At 47.3% G+C, this 24,942-nt stretch overlaps 1 protein-coding gene across 1 annotated transcript in view; it reads right to left on the bottom strand.

Annotated features, from left to right (window-relative positions):
* LOC109882784 (protein Shroom4) overlaps positions 1–24,942 on the bottom strand; it is a 128,637-nt gene that overhangs the window by 22,870 nt on the left and 80,825 nt on the right. The window contains exon 3 of the mRNA XM_031793071.1: positions 979–1,176. Coding sequence (XP_031648931.1) covers positions 979–1,176 — 198 coding nt within the window. The remainder of the gene's footprint in view (positions 1–978; positions 1,177–24,942) is intronic.

Genomic DNA, 24,942 nt, shown 5'->3' with positions numbered 1-24,942 from the left:
AGTATCCCTGCTGTTGTTCGGAATAGGCTGGGTGCCATTAGGGTATTTTCAGCAAAAGTAGTGCACTATGTAGCGAATAGGGTGCACTACTCTGGTCTAAAGTAGTGCACTATGTAGGGAATAGGGTGCCATAGAGCTCTGGTCTAAAGTAGTGCACTATGTAGGGAATAGGGTGCACTGCTCTGGTCTAAAGTAGTGCACTATGTAGGGAATAGGGTGCCATAGAGCTCTGGTCTAAAGTAGTGCACTATGTAGGGAATAGGGTCCCATAGAGCTTTGGTCTAAAGTAGTGCACTATGTAGGGAATAGGGTGCCGTGAGGGAAGCACGTTATTCCCTATATAGTGCACTACTTTGGACCAAGGGAATAGACAGAAGTCTTCGGAGGTTCTTTAAGTCAATGATCAGTCAGAGAGGAATGTGTGAATCGATGCCTGTCTGAAAACAGCCTTCTATTATCCTGGCTGCTATACACTCCCACAGGACTGTGTGTACCCAAACACCCTTATACACACAGCACAGATAGTGCACCCACAACAACACAATCCTGTCCAGTAATAGCTGTTTAAAGGATTATAGCGTTTGATAGGACACATTTCTGCTTAATGAATATCTGTCTGCATACAGCTACAGTAGACACCTGTTGTACTCAGTATGTACAGATGTGTGTGTGTGTACATGTCTGTCTGGGTGATACCTGGTGTCTGCTGTCTGCATACAGCTACAGTAGACACCTGTTGTACTCAGTATGTACAGATGTGTGTGTGTGTACATGTCTGTCTGGGTGATACCTGGTGTCTGCTGTCTGCATACAGCTACAGTAGACACCTGTTGTACTCAGTATGTACAGATGTGTGTGTGTGTACATGTCTGTCTGGGTGATACCTGGTGTCTGCTGTCTGCATACAGCTACAGTAGACACCTGTTGTACTCAGTATGTACAGATGTGTGTGTGTGTACATGTCTGTCTGGGTGATACCTGGTGTCTGCTGTCGAGTGCCAGGGTAGTGTGTAGGGCCCAGGGTGGAGCTGCATGGCAGAGGGGGGGGCAGGGGGGGGAGGAGGGGGGAGGGTGTCGGCAGGGAGAGCGGGGAGAGGGGTAGAACTGGGGGGGGACTCTGATGATGACAGCCTGGTCAGATGCCAGGAGTGAGGCCTGATCACAGGTATACTGCGTCTGGAGAGAGAGACAGAGAGAGAGAGAAAGACAGAGAAACAGAGAGACAGAGAACACACACTGGTGAGGGAGAGTGTATAATAATTATTATTATTATAATACACACAGACAGTATGTACATAATAATAATCATAATATATAATAATATATAATGATTATATTAATAATAATAATAATAATAATAATGATTATATTAATAATAATTATAATAATAATAATGATTATATTAATAATAATTATAATAGTAATAATAATTATTATAATAATAATGATTATATTAATAATAATTATAATAATTATAATAATTATAATTATAATGATAATAATAATAAGGATCATAATAATAATGATAATAATGAAAATAATAATGAAAATAATAATGATTAGAATATTAATAATAATAATAATAATGATAATAATGAAAATAATAATGATTAGAATATTAATAATAATAATCATAATGATATTGATTATAATAATACTAATAATAATCATCGTCATCATCATCATAATAATAATAATAATCACAATCATAATAATCCCTGGAGTGTAGTAGACTATATACACTGCTCAAAAAAATAAAGGGAACACTTAAACAACACAATGTAACTCCAAGTCAATCACACTTCTGTGAAATCAAACTGTCCACTTAGGAAGCAACACTGATTGACAATACATTTCACATGCTGTTGTGCAAATGGAATAGACAACAGGGGGAAATTATAGGCAATTAGCAAGACACCCCCAATAAAGAAGTGGTTCTGCAGGTGGTGACCACAGTTCCTATGCTCCCTGGCTGATGTTTTGGTCACTTTTGAATGCTGGCGGTGCTTTCACTCTAGTGGTAGCACGAGACGGAGTCTACAACCCACACAAGTGGCTCAGGTAGTGCAGCTCATCCAGGATGGCACATCAATGCGAGATGTGGCAAGAAGGTTTGCTGTGTCTGTCAGCGTAGTGTCCAGAGCATGGAGGCGCTACCAGGAGACAGGCCAGTACATCAGGAGACGTGGAGGAGGCCATAGGAGGGCAACAACCCAGCAGCAGGACCGCTACCTCTGCCTTTGTGCAAGGAGGAGCAGGAAGAGCACTGCCAGAGCCCTGAAAAATGACTTCCAGCAAGCCACAAATGTGCATGTGTCTGCTCAAACGGTCAGAAACAGACTCCATGAGGGTGGTATGAGGGCCCGACGTCCACAGGTGAGGGTTGTGCAGCCCAACACCGTGCAGGACGTTTGGCATTTGCCAGAGAACACCAAGATTGGCAAATTCGCCACTGGCGCCCTGTGCTCTTCACAGATGAAAGCAGGTTCACACTGAGCACATGTGACAGACGTGACAGTCTGGAGACGCCGTGGAGAACGTTCTGCTGCCTGCAACATCCTCCAGCATGACCGGTTTTGCGGTGGGTCAGTCACAGTGTGGGGTGGCATTTCTTTGGGGGGCCGCACAGCCCTCCATGTGCTCGTCAGAGGTAGCCTGACTGCCATTAGGTACCGAGATGAGATCCTCAGACCCCTTGTGAGACCATATGCTGGTGCGGTTGGCCCTGGGCTCCTCCTAATGCAAGACAATGCTAGACCTCATGTGGCTGGAGTGTGTCAGCAGTTCCTGCAAGAGGAAGGCATTGATGCTATGGACTGGCCCGCCCGTTCCCCAGACCTGAATCCAATTGAGCACATCTGGGACATCATGTCTTGCTCCATCCACCAACGCCACGTTGCACCACAGACTGTCCAGGAGTTAGCGGATGCTTTAGTCCAGGTCTGGGAGGAGATCCCTCAAAAACCATCCGCCACCTCATCAGGAGCATGCCCAGGCGTTGTAGGGAGGTCATACAGGCACGTGGAGGCCACACACACTACTGAGCCTCATTTTGACTTGTTTTAAGGACATTACATCAAAGTTGGATCAGCCTGTATTGTGGTTTTCCACTTTAATTTTGAGTGTGACTCCAAATCCAGACCTCCATGGGTTGATACATTTGATTTCCATTGATAATTTGTGTGTGATTTTGTTGGCAGCACATTCAACTATGTAAAGAAAAAAGTATTTAATAAGAATATTTCATTCATTCAGATCTAGGATGTGTTATTTTAGTGTTCCCTTAATTTTTTTGAGCAGTGTATATAAAGCCCTGCCCAGCCGGCCCATGTGTTTCACGTGCACAGTGTTTCACGTGCACAGTGTTTCACGTGCACGCTAGGTAGGAGCCTGGAACAAACATCACTGAGTTCCCGGGAGGTTCCCGCTCATGAATAGCCCATTTTATTTCTGCTATTAATAACTTCAGAATAACCTCCCGGAATAACTTACAAACGTTCTCCTCTCAGGAGAGAGAATGCCGACCGGTGGTGAAAACACACTAAAACACAGAATTCTGGGAATATGTCAGAGGAGGAAGAACCCTGACGGAGGAAGAACCCTGACGGAGGAAGAACCCTGAGGGAGGAAGAACCCCCGATGGAGGAAGAACCCTGACGGAGGAAGAACCCTGACGGAGGAAGAACCCTGACAGAGGAAGAACCCTGAGGGAGGAAGATGGAGGAAGAACCCTGACGGAGGAAGAACCCTGACGGAGGAAGAACCCTGACAGAGGAAGAACCCTGACGGAGGAAGAACCCTGACGGAGGAAGAACCCTGACAGAGGAAGAACCCTGACGGAGGAAGAACCCTGACAGAGGAAGAACCCTGACGGAGGAAGAACCCTGACAGAGGAAGAACCCTGACGGAGGAAGAACCCTGACGGAGGAAGAACCCTGACAGAGGAAGAACCCTGACGGAGGAAGAATGTGGGACCTGGCAAGGACAGAAGTCGCAACACTTTGGGAATAATTGAGTTAATGACCAATATAATTGAAAGCCAATCTTAAAGTAAACAGAGTAGTTGCTAAAAACGTTCATTTTGGATTTCTCTCAGGATGGTTGTGTGTGTGTGTGTGTGTGTGTGTGTGTGTGTGTGTGTGTGTGTGTGTGTGTGTGTGTGTGTGTGTGTGTGTGCGCGCCAGGATGATTGCCCCTTCCCTGAAAATGTCCCTCAGAGTCAGAACCAGGAACCCTTGGGAATGGTTCCGGAATTATGGAAAGAGATTCTGGAAGTTCCCAGACCGTATAGAACAAACACTATTATTTTCTATTCCAGGACTAACAATGGATCCAAGATGAGTTTTTTTTCCCCATGACTGTTAAAGGAGCCCAGATTAGGTCTGGAATGATTGAAGAAGTTAATAAAGAAAGGAATTAGGAAAAAATAGCTATTTTTAGATAGGTTTTTGAAATTAGCTTTTTAGACTAAATCTGTGTCTGGGAAACTGGCCTATACTGGATTTAGAGATATACTGTCCTTAGAATGTGATCTGTTAAACTACAGTTGTGAAACAAACACTAAGTAATACATTATCAAAAATCGTTTACAAATATGTCAACTGAGGAAAAAAGAGATATCTGGCTACTGATCTGGCTACTGAAGAAGAGCGAGATGTCTGGCTACTGAAGAAGATAAAGATATCTGTCTCATGAAGAAGAGAGATATCTGACTACTGAAGAAGAGAGCGACATCTGGCTTATGAAGAAGAGAGATATCTGGCTACTGAGGAAGAGAGATATCTGGCTACTGAGGAAGAGAGATATCTGGCTACTGAGGAAGAGAGATATCTGGCTACTGAAGAAGAGAGATATCTGCTACTGAGGAAGAGAGATATCTGGCTACTGAGGAAGAGAGATATCTGGCTACTGAGGAAGAGAGATATCTGGCTACTGAGGAAGAGAGATATCTGGCTACTGAGGAAGAGAGATATCTGGCTACTGAAGAAGAGAGATATCTGGCTACTGAAGAAGAGAGATATCTGGCTACTGAAGAAGAGCAAGATATCTGCTACTGAGGAAGAGAGATATCTGGCTACTGAGGAAGAGAGATATCTGGCTACTGAGGAATAGAGATATCTGGCTACTGAGGAAGAGAGATATCTGGAGATGTATATATTAGAGGTCGACCGAGTAATCGGCATGGCTGATTAATTAGGGCCGATTAATTAGGGCCGATTAATTAGGGTTGATTTCAAGTTTTCATAACAATCGGTAATCGGCATTTTTGGACACTGATTATGGCTGATTACATTGCGATCCACGAGGAAACTGCGTGGCGGGGTGACCACCTGTTACGCGAGTGCAGCAAGGAGCCAAGGTAAGTTGCTAGCTAGCATTAAACGTATCTTATAAAAAACAATCAATCTTCACATAATCACTAGTTAACTAGTTGATGATATTACTAGGTTAACTAGCTTGTCCTGCGTTGCATATACAGTCGTATGAAAAAGTTTGGGCACCCCTCTGAGGCTGCCTAATAATTTACTCTGTCGTCACAGAAAATGATCACAATGACATGCCATTCATTTCCTAATAAAAGCTGAGTACTGGGGTTTTGTCCAGACAAAGATTTTAGTGTAGCAATATTAAGTTGTATGAAATTAAATCAGATGTGAAAAATAGGCTATGCAAAAATGTGGGCACCCTTGTCATTCTGTTGATTTGAATACTAAGTAACTAAGCACGGATTAATTGGAACACACAATTGGTTTGGTGAGTTCATTAAACCTCTTGGTGTTAGGGGGCAGTATTTTCATTTTTGGAAAAAAAACATTCCCGTTTTAAACGGGATATTTTGTCAGGAAAAGATGCTAGAATATGCATATAATTGACAGCTATGGATAGAAAACACTATAGTTTCCAAAACTGTAAAGATATTGTCTGTGAGTATAACAGAACTGATGTTGCAGGCGAAAGCCTGAGAAAAATCCAATCTGGAAGTGCCCCAGGTTTTGAAAGCACTGCGTTCCAATGACTTCCTATTCAGCTGTGAATGTACCATCAACGAGCTTACGCTTTCTACGTATTCCTCAAGGTGTCTACAGCATTGTGACGTAGTTTTACGCATTTCTGTTGAAGAATAGCCATAGGCGGCCACATTGCGTAAGTGGTCACATGGTGGCTCCGAGAGAGATTCTCGCGTAAAATACAGAGGTAGCCATTACTCTAATCGGTCCTAATGAAAAACGAATTATCCCAACGGATATATTATCAAATAGATATTAGAAAAACACCTTGAGGATGGATTCTAAACAACGTTTGCCATGTTTCTGTCGATATTATGGAGCTAATTTGGAATATTTTTCGGGGTTGTGGTGACCGCAATTTCCGTGCGATTTCTCAGTGAAGAACAAACGGAGCTATATCACCTACAAAAATAATCTTTTGGGAAAGAATTTACTTTGGCTGTCTACCTGGGAGTCTCGTGAGTGAAAACATCCGAAGTTCATCAAAGGTAAACTATTTAATTTGATTGCTTTTCTGATTTCCGTGACAAGGTTGCCTGCTGCTAGCAAGGCATAATGCTATGCTAGGCTATGATAAACTTACACAAATGCTTGTCTAGCGTTGGCTGTAAAGCATATTTTGAAAATCTGAGATGACAGGGTGATTAACAAAAGGCCAAGCTGTGTTCCAATATATTTCATTTGTGATTTTCATGAATATGAATATTTTCTAGGAAGATTTATGTCCGTTGCGTTATGCTAATTAGTGTCAGATGATGACAACGGCCCCGTTCACGGGATGGGGTGTCACTAGAGGTTAAGCCTTGAACTTAATAGACAAGTGCATCCAATCATGAGAAAAGGTATTTAAGGTGGCCAATTGCAAGTTGTTGTTCTCTTCGACTCTCCTCTGAAGAGTGGCAACATGGGGTCCTCAAAACAACTCTCAAATGACCTGAAAACAAAGATTGTTCAACATGATGGTTTAGAGGAAGTCTACAAAAAGCTATCGCAGAGATTTAAGCTGTCAGTGTCCACTGTGAGGAACATAGTGAGGAAATGGAAGACCACAGGCACAGTTCTTGTTAAGGCCAGAAGTGGCAGGCCAAGTAAAATATCGGAGAGGCGAAGGATGGTGAGAACGGTCAAAAACAGCCCACAGACCACCTCCAAAGACCTACAACATCATCTCGCTGCAGATGGTGTCACTGTGCATCTTTCAACAATTCAGCACACTTTGCACAGCTGTATGGGAGAGTGATGCGGAAGAAGCCTTTTCTGCACACACGCCACAAACAGAGTCGCTGGAGGTATGCAAACGCACATTTGGACAAGCCAGCTTCATTTTGGAATAAGGTGCTGTGGACTGATGAAACAAAGATTGAGTTATTTGGTCATAACAAGGGACGTTATGCATGGCGGCAAAATAACACAGCGTTCCCAGAAAAACACCTGCTACCCACAGTAACATTTGGTGGGGGTTCCATCATGCTGTGGGGCTGTGTGGTCAGTGCCGGTACTGGGAATCTTGTTAAAGTTGAGGGTCGCATGGATTCCACTCAATATCAGCAGATTCTTGGGAATAATGTTGAAGAATCAGTCACAAAGTTGAAGTTACGCCAGGGCTGGATATTTTAACAAGACAACGACCCAAAACACTGCTCAAAATCTACTCGGGAATTTATGCAGAGGAACAAGTACAATGTTCTGGAATGGCCATCCAAGTCCACAGACCTGAATATCATTGAGAATCTGTGGGATGATTTGAAGTGGGCTGTTCATGCTCGGCAACCGTCAAACCTAACTGAACTGGAGATGTTTTGTAAGGAGGAATGGTCCAAAATACCTTCATCCAGAATCCAGACACTCATTAGAGGTTATTGCAAGCGTCTAGAGGCTGTTATTTTAGCAAAAGGAGGCTCTACTAAATATTGATGTGATTTTTCTATTGGGTGCCCAAATTTATGCACCTGTCTAATTTAGTTTTGATGCATATTGCACATTTTCTGTTAATCCAATAAACCTCATTTCACTACTGAAATATTACTGTGTCCATCAGTTATTAGATAGATCAAAATGAAATTGCTGAGCCAAACACCCAATTATTGGAAATCATTCATGGAAATCATGGAAATTGCCAGGGGTGCCCAAACTTTTTCCTACGACTGTAATCAATGCGGTTCCTGTTAATTTATCATCGAATCACAGCCTACTTCAACTTCGCCAAACGGGTGATGATTTAACAAAGGCGCATTCGCGGAAAGAGCACAATCGTTGCACGAATGTACCTAACCATAAACATATTTTGCCTATCTTAAATCAATACACAGAAGTATATTTTTTAAAACATAGATATTTAGTTAAAAGAAATTCATGTTAGCAGACAATATTAACTAGGGAAATCGTGTAACTTCTCTTGCGTTCATTGCACGCAGAGTCAGGGTATATGCAACAGTTTGGGCCGCCTGGCTCGTTGCGAACAAATTTTCCAGAATTTTACGTAATTATGACATAACATTGAAGGTTGTGCAATGTAACAGCAATATTTAGACTTAGGGATGCCACCCGTTTGATAAAATACGTATCGGTTCCGTATTTCACTGAAAGAATAAATAAACGACCAAAGGCTCGTATTTCTGTGATAATTATACTATAATTGCGTCTATGAATTGATATTTGATAGAGCAGTCTGACTGAGCGGTGGTAGGCAGCAGCAGGCTCGTAAGCACTTGACTGCGTTTGCCAGCAGCTCTTAGCAATGCTTGATCACAGCTCTGTTTATGACTTCAAGCCTATCAACTCCTGTGATTAGGCTGGCAATACTAAAGTGCCTATTAGAACATCCAATAGTCAAAGGTATATGAAATACAAACGGTATAGAGAGAAATAGTCGACGCGTCATAATTACTATAATAACTACAACCTAAAACTTCTAAACTGGGAATATTGAACCACCAGCTTTCATATGTTCTCATGTTCGGAGCAAGGAACTTAAACATTAACTTTTTTACATGGCACATATTGCACTTTTACTTTCTTCTCCAACACTGTGTTTTTGCATTATTTAAACCAAATTGAGAATGTTTCATAATTTATTTGAGACTAAATTATTTTTATTTATGTATAATATTAGGTTAAAATAAAAGTGTTCATTCAGTATTGTTGTAACTGTCATTATTACAAATATATATATATATCATAATCGGTGTGATTAAATGTGAAACATACGTACAGTAAGTGAAAGAGTGAGTTATTAAGTATACTAAATTAAAAAGTCATATTTCAGAGACATAATGGACTTGAATCACTTTGTGATTCACTGACCTGTTGTTACAGTAAGACAGAGGAACACTGACCTAGTCCTGTTGTTACAGTAAGACAGAGGAACACTGACCTAGTCCTGTTGTTACAGTAAGACAGAGGAACACTGACCTAGTCCTGTTGTTACAGTAAGAGGAACACTGACCTAGTACTGTTGTTACAGTAAGACAGAGGAACACTGACCTAGTCCTGTTGTTACAGTAAGACAGAGGAACACTGACCTAGTCCTGTTGTTACAGTAAGACAGAGGAACACTGACCTGTTGTTACAGTAAGACAGAGGAACACTGACCTAGTCCTGTTGTTACAGTAAGACAGAGGAACACTGACCTGTTGTTACAGTAAGACAGAGGAACACTGACCTAGTCCTGTTGTTACAGTAAGAGGAACACTGACCTGTTGTTACAGTAAGACAGAGGAACACTGACCTAGTCCTGTTGTTACAGTAAGAGGAACACTGACCTGTTGTTACAGTAAGACAGAGGAACACTGACCTAGTCCTGTTGTTACAGTAAGACAGAGGAACACTGAGCTAGTCCTGTTGTTACAGTAAGACAGAGGAACACTGACCTAGTCCTGTTGTTACAGTAAGATAGAGGAACACTGACCTAGTCCTGTTGTTACAGTAAGACAGAGGAACACTGACCTGTTGTTACAGTAAGACAGAGGAACACTGACCTGTTGTTACAGTAAGACAGAGGAACACTGACCTGTTGTTACAGTAAGACAGAGGAACACTGACCTAGTCCTGTTGTTACAGTAAGACAGAGGAACACTGACATAGTCCTGTTGTTACAGTAAGACAGATGAACACTGACCTAGTCCCCCCTAGTCCCCCCCCCCCCCGATGAACAAACCGCAGTTAACGTGATTAGCGACCGCAAACCAGACAGTGACGGATACAGTCAGACATTCAGGAAAGCAAATCAACCTCACAAGACAAACCTTCTATTTATAAGCACAGTGAGCATCCCAAATGACTCCCTATTCCCTAGGGGGCGAGAGAGAGAGGAAGCATATGGCTTTGGTCAAAAGTACTGCACTATATAGGGAATAGATTGCCATTTCGGACATACAATTAGTCTACAGTAGCTGAATGCTTCACTGTGACCCAAATATAACAAGATCACGTGTAGCCAGGCAACCATCCATCTAGAAATATAATGGATAGAAACCAGAGGTAGGAGGAGGGAATACTGCACATCCAGATACAATGTCTAACTGTGTACCAGGGACACAGCTGATGTTGAACACAGACTACCACTGTGTACCAGGGAAACAGCTGATGTTGAACACAGACTACCACTGTGTACCAGGGACACAGCTGATGTTGAACACAGACTACCACTGTGTACCAGGGACACAGCTGATGTTGAACACAGACTACCACTGTGTACCAGGGACACAGCTGATGTTGAACACAGACTACCACTGTGTACCAGGGAAACAGCTGATGTTGAACACAGACTACCACTGTGTACCAGGGAAACAGCTGATGTTGAACACAGACTACCACTGTGTACCAGGGACACAGCTGATGTTGAACACAGACTACCACTGTGTACCAGGGACACAGCTGATGTTGAACACAGACTACCACTGTGTACCAGGGACACAGCTGATGTTGAACACAGACTACCACTGTGTAACAGGGAAACAGCTGACTGATACTAGACACCTTACACAGAGGGGAGTAAAGTAGTACACAGTAAACAGAGGTGAGTAAAGTAGGATTTAGTACACAGTACACAGAGGGGAGTAAGGTAGTACACAGTACACAGAGGGGAGTATAGTAGGATTGAGTACACATTACACAGAGGGGAGTAAAGTAGATTTGTGTACACAGTACACAGAGGGGAGTAAAGTAGAATTTAGTACACAGTACACAGAGGGGAGTAAAGTAGAATTTAGTACACAGTACACAGAGGGGAGAATAGTAGGCTTTAGTACACATAGGGGAGTATAGTAGGATTTAGTACACACGGGGAGTATAGTAGGATTTAGTACACGTAGGGGAGTAAAGTAGGATTTAGTACACAGAGGGGAGTATAGTAGGATTTAGTACACATAGGGGAGTAAAGTAGGATTTAGTACACAGAGGGGAGTAAAGTAGGAAATGTACACAGAGGGGAGTAAAGTAGAATTTAGTACACGGAGGGGAATAAAGTAGGAATGTACACAGATGGGAGTAAAGTAGGATTTAGTACACAGAGGGGTGTAAAGTAGGATTTAGTACACAGATGGGAGTAAAGTAAGTATTTCGTACACCTAGGGTAGTAAAGTAGGATTTAGTACACATAGGGGAGTAAAGTAGGATTTAGTACACAGGGGGGAGTAAAGTAGGAAATGTACACAGAGGGGAGTAAAGTAGAATTTAGTACACATAGGGGATTAAAGTAGGAAATGTACACAGAGGGGAGTAAAGTAGAATTTAGTACACAGAGGGGTGTAAAGTAGGATTTAGTACACAGAGGGGAGTAATGTAGGATTTAGTACACAGAGGGGAGACCGATGGAAGACAGACTGGAGAAGAGCTAAAGGAGATGAAAAGAGGAAACATACAATCCTTTCTGACTGTTCTAGAGTCTGTCCATAACTTACCAGAGTGGCTCCACACAGAGGATGCCTCTAGACACACCTGATTCTAGAACAGTGTCTGTTGGGTCTGGGTCAACTATTAATTCATCCATAGACTGGTCTGAGAGCAGCCCTTATAAGACGCCCAAGTATCTCCCATCCGACACAGCACACAAAAATGGGCTTAGCCCAAACAAGGTGATCCGACTACTTAGTACTGTTCCTCCACAAAGTCTTCACCTTAACCCTTCCACTGCAATGTTGAAAAGAAGCCAGGAACACAGATGATACAAATTGTTGAGAGAAGTTCCTCTAAGAAGTTGTCAACCCTCTTCTCACCTTTTCTCATTTCCCAGTTCGCTGGCCTCATTAAGAGAGCTATGTTCTGTTCCTAGGAGTAGTTCTGTTCCTAGGAGTAGTTCTGTTCCTAGGAGTAGTTCTGTTCCCAAGAGTAGTTCTGTTACCAAGAGTAGTTCTGTTCCTATGAGTAGTTCTGTTCCTATGAGTAGTCCTCCAGTAGCAGAATCAGACTGTGTTCAAAGTCCACTCTGTCCCTCTCTCTCTGTGTCGTCCATCTCAACTGGCCTAGACACCAATTGAGGAAAAACCAACTGACAAACCTCAGCCTCCATCCCTCCCTTCCTCACCGTCCCTCCCCTCTCTCTCTCTCTCTCTCTCTCTCTCTCTCTCTCCCCTTCTCACCCTCCCTTGCTTCTGTCATTGGTCTGTCTGCCTCCACCCCATCTTCCCTCCCCCTCTCTAGGCAGGATACTGTTGGGGGGGACAGAGAGAGAGAGCGAGAGAGAGAGAGAGAGAGGAAGCTATGTTCGGAGCAGATAAAGACTGGGACGCTTTTAAAATAATACCCAGAGTTCCACACTGTTATTGTTCCACACAGAGAAATATGCAGAGGTACTTCCTGTCTTGGAACGAGAGAGTGGAGGGAGGGAGAGAGAGGGAAGGGAAGAGAGAAGGGGGAAGAGAGAGATAGAAACAGGGAGTGATAGAGAGAGGGGTGAGACTCGTGAGAGAGAGAAATGGGAGGGATGGCGGGAGGGACAGACACCAGTTTTGGAACTGTAGAAACAAGAGAACAAGAGAGAGAGAGAAGGAAGAAATTAGTGTTATTGTAGAGTCCAGCCAGGTTAGTGTTATCTTACCCTTTACTGAGTAGTGACAGAACAACAGCATCCTCAGCAGGGTATAGGGAGGAGGAGAGAGAGGAGGAGAGAGAGAAGAGAGAGGAGGAGATGAGAAGAGGTCCTCAGCAGGGTATAGGGAGGAGGAGAGAGAGGAGGAGAGGAGGAGAGAGAGGATGAGATGAGGAGAGGTCCTCAGCAGGGTATAGGGAGGAGGAGAGAGAGGAGGAGAGAGAGGTCCTCAGCAGGGTTTAGGGAGGAGGAGAGAGAGGTCCTCATCAGGGTATAGGGAGGGGAGAGAGAGGAGCGATCCTCAGCAGGGTATAGAGGAGAGAGAGGAGGAGAGGAGGAGAGAGAGGTCCTCAGCAGGGTATAGAGGGGAGGAGAGAGAGGAGGAGATGTCCTCAGCAGGGTATAGGGAGGAGGAGAGAGTGGAGGAGAGGTCCTCGGCAGGGTATAGGGAGGAGGAGAGAGAGGAGAGATCCTCAGCAGTGTATAGGGAGGAGAGAGAGGAGGCGAGGTCCTCAGCAAGGTATAGGGAGGAGGAGAGAGAGGAGGAGAGAGAGGTCCTCAGTAGAGTATAGGGAGGAGGAGAGAGAGGAGAGATCCTCAGCAGGGTAAAGGGAGGAGGAGAGAGAGGAGGAGAGAGAGGTCCTCAGTAGAGTATAGGGAGGAGGAGAGAGAGGAGAGATCCTCAGCAGGGTATAGGGAGGAGGAGAGAGAGGAGGAGAGAGAGGTCCTCAGTAGAGTATAGGGAGGAGGAGAGAGAGGAGAGATCCTCAGCAGGGTATAGGGAGGAGGAGAGAGAGGAGGAGAGAGAGGTCCTCAGTAGAGTATAGGGAGGAGGAGAGAGAGGAGGAGAGAGAGGTCCTCCGCAGGGTATAGGTAGGAGGAGAGAGGAGAGGTTCTCAACAGAGTATAGAGAGGAGAGAGAGGTCCTCCGCAGGGTATAGGTAGGAGGAGAGAGGAGAGGTCCTCAACAGAGTATAGAGAGTAGAGAGAGAGGTCCTCCGCGGGGTATAGGTAGGAGGAGAGAGGAGAGGTCCTCAACAGAGTATAGAGAGGAGAGAGAGGTCCTCCGCAGGGTATAGGTAGGAGGAGAGAGGAGAGGTCCTCAACAGAGTATAGAGAGGAGAGAGAGGTTCTCCGCAGGGTATAGGTAGGAGGAGAGAGGAGAGGTCCTCAACAGAGTATAGGGAGGAGGAGAGAGGAGAGAGAGGTCCTCAACAGGGTATAGGGAGGAGGAGAGAGGAGAGAGAGGTCCTCTGCAGGGTATAGGGAGGAGGAGAGAGGAGAGAGAGGTCCTCTGCAGGGTATAGGGAGGAGGAGAGAGGAGAGAGAGGTCCTCTGCAGGGTATAGGGAGGAGGAGAGAGGAGAGAGAGGTCCTCTGCAGGGTATAGGGAGGAGGAGAGAGGAGAGAGAGGTCCTCTGCAGGGTATAGGGAGGAGGAGAGAGGAGAGAGAGGTCCTCTGCAGGGTAAAGGGAGGAGGAGAGAGAGGAGGAGAGAGAGGTCCTCAGTAGAGTATAGGGAGGAGGAGAGAGAGGAGAGATCCTCAGCAGGGTATAGGGAGGAGGAGAGAGAGGAGGAGAGAGAGGTCCTCAGTAGAGTATAGGGAGGAGGAGAGAGAGGAGAGATCCTCAGCAGGGTATAGGGAGGAGGAGAGAGAGGAGGAGAGAGAGGTCCTCAGTAGAGTATAGGGAGGAGGAGAGAGAGGAGGAGAGAGAGGTCCTCCGCAGGGTATAGGTAGGAGGAGAGAGGAGAGGTTCTCAACAGAGTATAGAGAGGAGAGAGAGGTCCTCCGCAGGGTATAGGTAGGAGGAGAGAGGAGAGGTCCTCAACAGAGTATAGAGAGGAGAGAGAGGTCCTCCGCGGGGTATAGGTAGGAGGAGAGAGGAGAGGTCCTCAACAGAGTATAGAGAGGAGAGAGAGGTCCTCCGCAGGGTATAGGTAGGAGGAGAGAGGAGAGGTCCTCAACAGAGTATAGAGAGGAGAGAGAGGTTCTCCGCAGGGTATAGGTAGGAGGAGAGAGGAGAGGTCCTCAACAGAGTATAGGGAGGAGGAGAGAGGAGAGAGAGGTCCTCAACAGGGTATAGGGAGGAGGAGAGAGGAGAGAGAGGTCCTCTGCAGGGTATAGGGAGGAGGAGAGAGGAGAGAGAGGTCCTCTGCAGGGTATAGGGAGGAGGAGAGAGGAGAGAGAGGTCCTCTGCAGGGTATAGGGAGGAGGAGAGAGGAGAGAGAGGTCCTCTGCAGGGTATAGGGAGGAGGAGAGAGGAGAGAGAGGTCCTCTGCAGGGTATAGGGAGGAGGAGAGAGGAGAGAGAGGTCCTCTGCAGGGTATAGGGGCAACATTACTGTTTTTACTTTTTAATTCCAATTTTATTTTTCCCGCACTCAACTTTTTCCCCCCGGACGCTTTATCTGGACATGGTTCTACAGGACCGTCCACCAGCCAACCAGTAGTAACATTAACATGATGCTTTATCTGGACATGGTTCTCCAGGACCTCCACCAGCCGAAGCTAAGTAGTAACATTAACATGATGCTTTATCTGGACATGGTTCTACAGGACCTCCACCAGCCGAAGCTAAGTAGTAACATTAACATGATGCTTTATCTGGACATGGTTCTACAGGACCTCCACCAGCCGAAGCTAAATAGTAACATTAACATGATGCCTTCTAATTGCAGTCGCTGTACTCATAATATACAGGAGAACGATCGCCTTGCAGCGAGGATAGCTGTGCTGCAAGCCCAGCTTCAGATGCAATCGTTAGGCAAGGGTAATTTCAGTGTAGGAAAGGATGAAACAGCGTCTGTGCCACCAGTAAGTACAGATAGTAGTATAAATCCCCTCGCACAGTCCCCGCAGCCAGACAACTTTCTCACAGCTTCTGGAGGCACGGTCCCCGCAGCCGGACAACTTTCTCACAGCTTCTGGAGGCACGGTCCCCGCAGCCGGACAACTTTCTCATGTCTTCTGGAGGCACGGTCCCCGCAGCCAGACAACTTTCTCACAGCTTCTGGAGGCACGGTCCCCGCAGCCGGACAACTTTCTCATGTCTTCTGGAGGCACGGTCCCCGCAGCCAGACAACTTTCTCACAGCTTCTGGAGGCACGGTCCCCGCAGCCGGACAACTTTCTCATGTCTTCTGGAGGCACGGTCCCCGCAGCCGGACAACTTTCTCATGTCTTCTGGAGGCACGGTCCCCGCAGCCGGACAACTTTCTCATGTCTTCTGGAGGCACGGTCCCCGCAGCCGGACAACTTTCTCATGTCTTCTGGAGGCACAGCCCCCGCAGCCAGACAACTTTCTCACAGCTTCTGGAGGCACGGTCCCCGCAGCCGTACAACTTTCTCATGTCTTCTGGAGGCACGGTCCCCGCAGCCGGACAACTTTCTCATGTCTTCTGGAGGCACGGTCCCCGCAGCCGGACAACTTTCTCATGTCTTCTGGAGGCACGGTCCCCGCAGCCGGACAACTTTCTCATGTCTTCTGGAGGCACAGTCCCCGCAGCCAGACAACTTTCTCACAGCTTCTGGAGGGAAATGCTGTAGGAATGCTCAACCGGTGTTGCTCATTCAGACAACAGAAACTTTCAACCGGTTTTCTCCAGTAAGCAGCGAGTCGGAGTCAGAGGCCGAGCCTTCTCTGGTCTCTACTCCTCCCGTTACGGGGTCTGAGACGCCGAAGCCTCCCACCATTAGCTCTGACAAATTGAAAACTCTAGTCATTGCCGACTCCATTAACTGCAGTATTAGACTTAAAACGAATCATCCAGCGATCATACACTGTATACCAGGGGGCAGGGCTACCGACGTTAAGGCTAATCTGAAGATGTTGCTGGCTAAGGCTAAAACTGGTGAGAGTATAGGGATATTGTTATCCACGTCGGCACCAACTATGTAAGGTCACCAAGCGCAACATAGCTTCAGTGTGTAAATCAGCTAGAAAGATGTGTCGGCATCGAGTAATTGTCTCTGGCCCCCTCCTAGTTAGGGGGAGTGATGAGCTCTACAGCAGAGTCTCACAACTCAATCACTGGTTGAAAACGGTTTTCTGCCCCTTCCAAAAGATAGAATTTGTAGATATTTGGCCCTCTTTCTGGGACTCACCCTCAAACAGGACCAAGCCTGACCTGCTGAGGAGTGACGGACCTCATCCTAGCTGGAGGGGTGCTCTCATCTTATCTACCAACATAGACAGGGCTCTAACTCCTCTAGCTCCACAATGAAATAGGGTGCAGGCCAGGCAGCAGGCTGTTAGCCAGTCAGCCTGCCAGCTTAGTGGAGTCTGCCACTAGCACAGTCAGTGTAGTCAGCTCAGCTATCACCATTGAGACTGTGTCTGTGCCTCGATCTAGGTTGGGCAAAACTAAACATGGCGGTGTTCGCCTTAGCAATCTCACTAGGATAAAGACATCCATTCCTGTCATTATTGAAAGAGATCCTGATATCTCACATCTCAAAATAGGGCTACTTAATGTTAGATCCCTGACTTCCAAGGCAGTTATAGTCAATGAACTAATCACTGATCATAATCTTGATGTGATTGGCCTGACTGAAACATGGCTTAAGCCTGATGAATTTACTGTGTTAAATGAGGCCTCACCTCCTGGCTACACTAGTGACCATATCCCCCGTGCATCTCGCAAAGGCGGAGGTGTTGCTAACATATACGATAGCAAATTACCCCCCCCCCCCCCCCCCCCTAAAAACAAATTACTGCGTTTTTGTATTTTGAGCTTCTAGTCATGAAATCTATGCAGCCTACTCAATCACTTCTTATAGCTACTGTTTACAGGCCTCCTGGGCCATATACAGCGTTCCTCCCTGAGTTCCCTGAACTCCTATCGGACCTTGTAATCATAGCAGATAATATTCTAATCTTTGGTGACTTTAATATTCACATGGAAAAGTCTACAGACCCACTCCAAAAGGCTTTCAGAGCCATCATTGACTCAGTGGGTTTTGTCCAACATGTCTCTGGACCTACTCATTGCCAGAGTCATACTCTGGACCTAGTTTTGTAAATATTGTGGATCTAAATGTTTTTCCTCATAATCCTGGACAATAGGACCACCATTTTATTGCGTTCGCAATCGCAACAAATAATCTGCTCAGACCCCAACCAAGGATTATCAAAAGTCGTGCTATCAATTCTAAGACAATTCAGAGATTCCTAGATGCCCTTCCAGACTCCCTCTACCTACCCAAGGACGTCAGAGGACAAAAATCAGTTAACCACCTAACTGAGGAACTCAATTTAACCTTGCGTAATACCCTAGATGCAGTCGCACCCCTGAAAACAAATAACATTTGTCATAAGAAACTAGCTCCCTGGTACACAGAAAATACACGAGCCCTGAGGCAAGCTTCCAGACAATTGGAACGGAAATGGCGCCACACCAAACTGGAAGTCTTCCGACTAGCTTGGAAAGACAGTACTATGCAGTATCGAAGAGCCCTTACTGCTGCTCGATCATCCTATTTTACCAACTTAATTGAGGAAAATAAGAACAATCCAAAATGTATTTTTGATACTGTCACAAAGCTAACTAAAAAGCAGCATTCCCCAAGAGAGGATGGCTTTCACTTCAGCAGTGATAAATTCATGAACTTCTTTGACGAAAAGATCATGATCATTAGAAAGAAAATTACGGGCTCCTCTTTAAATCTGCTTATTTCAGCAGTTGTACTGAGTCTGCACAACACTGCCAGGACCTAGGATCAAGGCGGACACTCAAGTTTTTTAATACTATATCTCTACTATATCTCTACCTCTTGGTGATGTAATTCGTAAACATAATGTTAACTTTCACTGCTATGCGGACGACACACAGCTGTACATTTCGATGAAACCTGGTGAAGCCCCTGAATTGCCCTCCCTGGAAGCCTGTGTTTCAGACATAAGGAAGTGGATGGCGGCAAATGTTTTACTTTTAAACTCTGACAAAACAGAGATGCTTGTTCTAGGTCCCAAGAAACAAAGAGATCTTCTGTTGGATCTGACAATTAATCTTGATGGTTGTACAGTCGTCTCAAATAAAACTGTGACTCTTATCTCTCTTTTGACGAACATATCAAGACTGTTTCAAGGACAGCTTTTTTCCATCTACGTAACATTGCAAAAATCTGAAACTTTTTATCCAAAAATTATGCTGAAAAATGTATCCATGCTTTTGTTACTTCTAGGTTAGACTACTGCAATGCTCTACTTTCCGGCTACCCGGATAAAGCACTAAATAAACTTCAGTTAGTGCTAAACACGGCTGCTAGAATCTTGACTAGAACCAAAAGATGTGATCATATTACTCCAGTGTTTGCCTCTCTACACTGGCTTCCTGTCAAAGCAAGGGCTGACTTCAAGGTTTTACTGCTAACCTACAAAGCATTACATGGGCTTGCTCCTACCTATCTTTCCGATTTGGTCCTGCCGTACATACCTACACATACGCTACGGTCACAAGACGCAGGCCTCCTAACTGTCCCTAGAATTTCTAAGCAAACAGCTGGAGGCAGGTCTTTCTCCTATAGAGCTCCATTTTTTTATGGAATGGTCTGCCTACCCATGTGAGAGACGGAGACTCTGTTTCGACCTTTAAGTCTTTATTGAAGACTCATCTCTTCAGTAGGTCCTATGATTGAATGTAGTCTGGCCCAGGAGTGTGAAGGTGAACGGAAAGGCACTGGAGCAACAAACCGCCCTTGCTGTCTCTACCTGGCCGGTTCCCCTCTTTCCACTGGGATTCTCTGCCTCTAACCCGGGGGCTGAGTCACTGGTTACTGGTGCTCTTCCATGCTGTCCCTAGGAGGGGTGCGTCACTTGAGTGGGTTGAGTCACTGACGTGATCTTCCTGTCCGGTTTGGCGCCCCCCTCGTGTTCGTGCCGTGGCGGAGATCTTTGTGGGCTATACTCGGCCTTGTCTCAGGGTAGTTTGAAGATATCCCTTTAGTGGTGTGGGGTTCTGACCTGTTGCACCTGCTACAACCACTGTGATTATTAGTATTTGAACCTGCTGGTCATCTATGAACGTTTGAACATATTGGCCATGTACTGTTACAATCGCCACCCAGCACAGCCAGAAGAGGATTGTCCAACGCTCAGAGCCTGGTTCCTCTCTAGGTTTCTTCCTTGGTTCCTGCCTTTCTAGGGAGTTTTTCCTAGCCACCATACGTCTATGTCTGCATTGCTTGCTGTTTGGGGTTTTAGGTTGGGTTTCTGTACAGCACATTGTGAAATCAGCTGATGTAAAAAGGGCTTTATGAATACATTTGATTTGTCAGCAGAATATAGGGAGGAGAGGGGAGAGGAGAGGAGAGGAGGAGAGAGGAGGAGAGAGGAGGAGAGGTCCTCAGCAGAGTATAGAGAGGAGAGGGGAGAGAAGGAGAGAGAGGATAGGTCCTCAGTAAGGTATGTGGAGAGAGGAGGAGAGAGGATGGGAGGTCCTCAGCAGGGTATATGGAGGAGGAGAGAGGAGGAGGAGAGAGAGGAGGTCCTCAGCAGAGTATAGGAAAGAGAGGGGTATGATTGTAAATGAAAGTGTGGAACCCCTGGTTAGATTCTAGAAGGCAGTATAATGTCTAACCCCCAGTATTAGTCTGAACCATGGTTAAAGAGGATTTCCTAGAGGCCACATTGGCAGCTTTAGTCTGAACCATGGATAAAGAGGATTTCCTAGAGGCCACAGCTGTGTTGAAACTTCAAAAGTGTGTGTGTTTAGATGTGTTACATATCTCGTTACCTCAGATGGTTGAGGGGCAACTATCATCACAACCTAAATACCCTGTCTCAGCCTCCCTTCTCCTCCTTCTCCCCCCTCCCCCTCTCCACTCTCTCCTCCTCCCCACTCTCTCCTCCCCCTCCCCACTCTCTTTCCTCCTCCTCACCCCTCCCCACTCTCTCCTCCCCCTCCCTACTCTCTTTCCTCCTCCTCACCCCTCCTCACTCTCTCCAATCTCTCCTCCTCCTCTCCCCCACTCTCTCCTCCTCTCCACTCTCCCCCACTCTCTCCTCCCCACTCTCCCCCACTCTCTCCTCCTTTCCACCCCCCACTCTCCTCCTCTCCACTCTCTCCTCCTCTCCACTCACCCCCTCTCTCCTACCCTACAATCCACTCTCCCCTCCCCCCAATCTCTCCTCCTCTCCACTCTCTCCTCCTCTCCACTCACCCCCTCTCTCCTACCCTACAATCCACTCTCCCCTCCCCCCAATCTCTCCTCCTCTCCACTCTCTCCTCCTCCTCCCCCAATCTCTCCTCCTCCTCCCCCCAATCTCTCCTCCTCTCCACTCTCTCCTCCTCTTCCCCTCCACTCCACTCTCTCCTCCTCATCCTCTCTCCTTTCACTCTCCTCTCCTCCCTCTCTCTCTCCTCCTCACCACTCTCCTCCTCCACTCCACTCCTCCACCTCCTCATCCTCTCTTCCCTCTCTCCTCCCCCTCTTCCCCCTCTTCCCCCCTCTCTCCAGTATGTGTTCCACCACAGCTCCTGTCCTCCACAGCCCTAGTCCCAGTGTGTGTTATGGTGACCACCACAGCCCTAGTCCCAGTGTGTGTTATGGTGACCACCACAGCCCTAGTCCCAGTGTGTGTTATGGTGACCACCACAGCCCTTGTCCCAGTGTGTGTTATGGTGACCACCACAGCCCTAGTCCCAGTGTGTGTTATGGTGACAACCACAGCCCTAGTCTCAGTGTGTGTTATGGTGACCACCACAGCCCTAGTCCCAGTGTGTTATGGTGACCACCACAGCCCTAGTCCCAGTGTGTGTTATGGTGACCACCACAGCCCTAGTCCCAGTGTGTGTTATGGTGACCACCACAGCCCTAGTCCCAGTGTGTGTTCAGGTGACCACCACAGCCCTAGTCCCAGTGTGTTCAGGTGACCACCACAGCCCTAGTCCCAGTGTGTGTTATGGTGACCACCACAGCCCTAGTCCCAGTGTGTGTTATGGTGACCACCACAGCCCTAGTCCCAGTGTGTGTTATGGTGACCACCACAGCCCTAGTCCCAGTGTGTGTTATGGTGACCACCACAGCCCTAGTTCCAGTGTGTGTTCAGGTGACCACCACAGCCCTAGTCCCAGTGTGTGTTCAGGTGACCACCACAGCCCTAGTCTCAGTGTGTGTTATGGTGACCACCACAGCCCTAGTCTCAGTGTGTGTTATGGTGACCACCACAGCCCTAGTCTCAGTGTGTGTTATGGTGACCACCACAGCCCTAGTCTCAGTGTGTGTTATGGTGACCACCACAGCCCTAGTCCCAGTGTGTGTTATGGTGACCACCACAACCCTAGTCCCAGTGTGTGTTCAGGTGACCACCACAGCCCTAGTCCCAGTGTGTGTTATGGTGACCACCACAGCCCTAGTCCCAGTGTGTGTTCAGGTGACCACCACAGCCCTAGTCCCAGTGTGTGTTATGGTGACCACCACAGCCCTAGTCCCAGTGTGTGTTATGGTGACCACCACAGCCCTAGTCCCAGTGTGTGTTCAGGTGACCACCACAGCCCTAGTCCCAGTGTGTGTTCAGGTGACCACCACAGCCCTAGTCCCAGTGTGTGTTCAGGTGACCACCACAGCCCCAGTCTCAGTGTGTGTTATGGTGACCACCACAGCCCTAGTCTCAGTGTGTGTTATGGTGACCACCACAGCCCTAGTCCCAGTGTGTTCAGGTGACCACCACAGCCCTAGTCCCAGTGTGTGTTATGGTGACCACCACAGCCCTAGTCCCAATGTGTGTTCAGGTGACCACCACAGCCCTAGTCCCAGTGTGTTTCAGGTGACCACCACAGCCCTAGTCTCAGTGTGTGTTATGGTGACCACCACAGCCCTAGTCTCAGTGTGTGTTATGGTGACCACCACAGCCCTAGTCTCAGTGTGTGTTATGGTGACCACCACAGCCCTAGTCCCAGTGTGTGTTATGGTGACCACCACAACCCTAGTCCCAGTGTGTGTTCAGGTGACCACCACAGCCCTAGTCCCAGTGTGTGTTCAGGTGACCACCACAGCCCTAGTCCCAGTGTGTGTTCAGGTGACCACCACAGCCCTAGTCCCAGTGTGTGTTATGGTGACAACCACAGCCCTAGTCCCAGTGTGTGTTATGGTGACCACCACAGCCCTAGTCCCAGTGTGTGTTCAGGTGACCACCATAGCCCTAGTCCCAGTGTGTGTTCAGGTGACCACCACAGCCCTAGTCCCAGTGTGTGTTCAGGTGACCACCACAGCCCTAGTCCCAGTGTGTGTTATGGTGACCACCACAGCCCTAGTCTCAGTGTGTGTTATGGTGACCACCACAGCCCTAGTCTCAGTGTGTGTTATGGTGACCACCACAGCCCTAGTCTCAGTGTGTGTTATGGTGACCACCACAGCCCTAGTCCCAGTGTGTTCAGGTGACCACCACATCCCTAGTCCCAGTGTGTGTTATGGTGACCACCACAGCCCTAGTCCCAATGTGTGTTCAGGTGACCACCACAGCCCTAGTCTCAGTGTGTTATGGTGACCACCACAGCCCTAGTCTCAGTGTGTTCAGGTGACCACCACAGCCCTAGTCCCAGTGTGTGTTATGGTGACCACCACAGCCCTAGTCCCAGTGTGTGTTATGGTGACCACCACAGCCCTAGTCCCAGTGTGTTATGGTGACCACCACAGCCCTAGTCCCAGTGTGTGTTATGGTGACCACCACAGCCCTAGTCCCAGTGTGTGTTATGGTGACCACCACAGCCCTAGTCCCAGTGTGTGTTATGGTGACCACCAAAGCCCTAGTCCCAGTGTGTTACGGTGACCACCACAGCCCTAGTCCCAGTGTGTTCAGGTGACCACCACAGCCCTAGTCCCAGTGTGTTCAGGTGACCACCACAGCCCTAGTCCCAGTGTGTGTTCAGGTGACCACCATAGCCCTAGTCCCAGTGTGTGTTCAGGTGACCACCACAGCCCTAGTCCCAGTGTGTGTTCAGGTGACCACCACAGCCCTAGTCCCAGTGTGTGTTATGGTGACCACCACAGCCCTAGTCTCAGTGTGTGTTATGGTGACCACCACAGCCCTAGTCTCAGTGTGTGTTATGGTGACCACCACAGCCCTAGTCTCAGTGTGTGTTATGATGACCACCACAGCCCTAGTCCCAGTGTGTTCAGGTGACCACCACATCCCTAGTCCCAGTGTGTGTTATGGTGACCACCACAGCCCTAGTCCCAATGTGTGTTCAGGTGACCACCACAGCCCTAGTCTCAGTGTGTTATGGTGACCACCACAGCCCTAGTCTCAGTGTGTTCAGGTGACCACCACAGCCCTAGTCCCAGTGTGTGTTATGGTGACCACCACAGCCCTAGTCCCAGTGTGTGTTATGGTGACCACCACAGCCCTAGTCCCAGTGTGTTATGGTGACCACCACAGCCCTAGTCCCAGTGTGTGTTATGGTGACCACCACAGCCCTAGTCCCAGTGTGTGTTATGGTGACCACCACAGCCCTAGTCCCAGTGTGTGTTATGGTGACCACCAAAGCCCTAGTCCCAGTGTGTTACGGTGACCACCACAGCCCTAGTCCCAGTGTGTTCAGGTGACCACCACAGCCCTAGTCCCAGTGTGTTCAGGTGACCACCACAGCCCTAGTCCCAGTGTGTGTTATGGTGACCACCACAGCCCTAGTCCCAGTGTGTGTTATGGTGACCACCACAGCTCTAGTCCCAGTGTGTGTTACGGTGGCCACCACAGCCCTAGTCTCACTGTGTTCAGGTGACCACCACAGCCCTAGTCCCAGTGTGTTCAGGTGACCACCACAGCCCCAGTCCCAGTGTGTTCAGGTGACCACCACAGCCCTAGTCCCAGTGTGTTCAGGTGACCACCACAGCCCTAGTCCCAGTGTGTGTTATGGTGACCACCACAGCCCTAGTCCCAGTGTGTGTTATGGTGACCACCACAGCTCTAG

The sequence above is a fragment of the Oncorhynchus kisutch genome, linkage group LG16 (genome assembly GCF_002021735.2).
Source record: "Oncorhynchus kisutch isolate 150728-3 linkage group LG16, Okis_V2, whole genome shotgun sequence".
In the NCBI taxonomy this organism is placed as follows: Eukaryota; Metazoa; Chordata; class Actinopteri; order Salmoniformes; family Salmonidae; genus Oncorhynchus; species Oncorhynchus kisutch.
The sequence above is the reverse complement of the archived record's forward strand: the minus strand, read 5'-3'. Positions and strand labels throughout refer to the sequence as shown.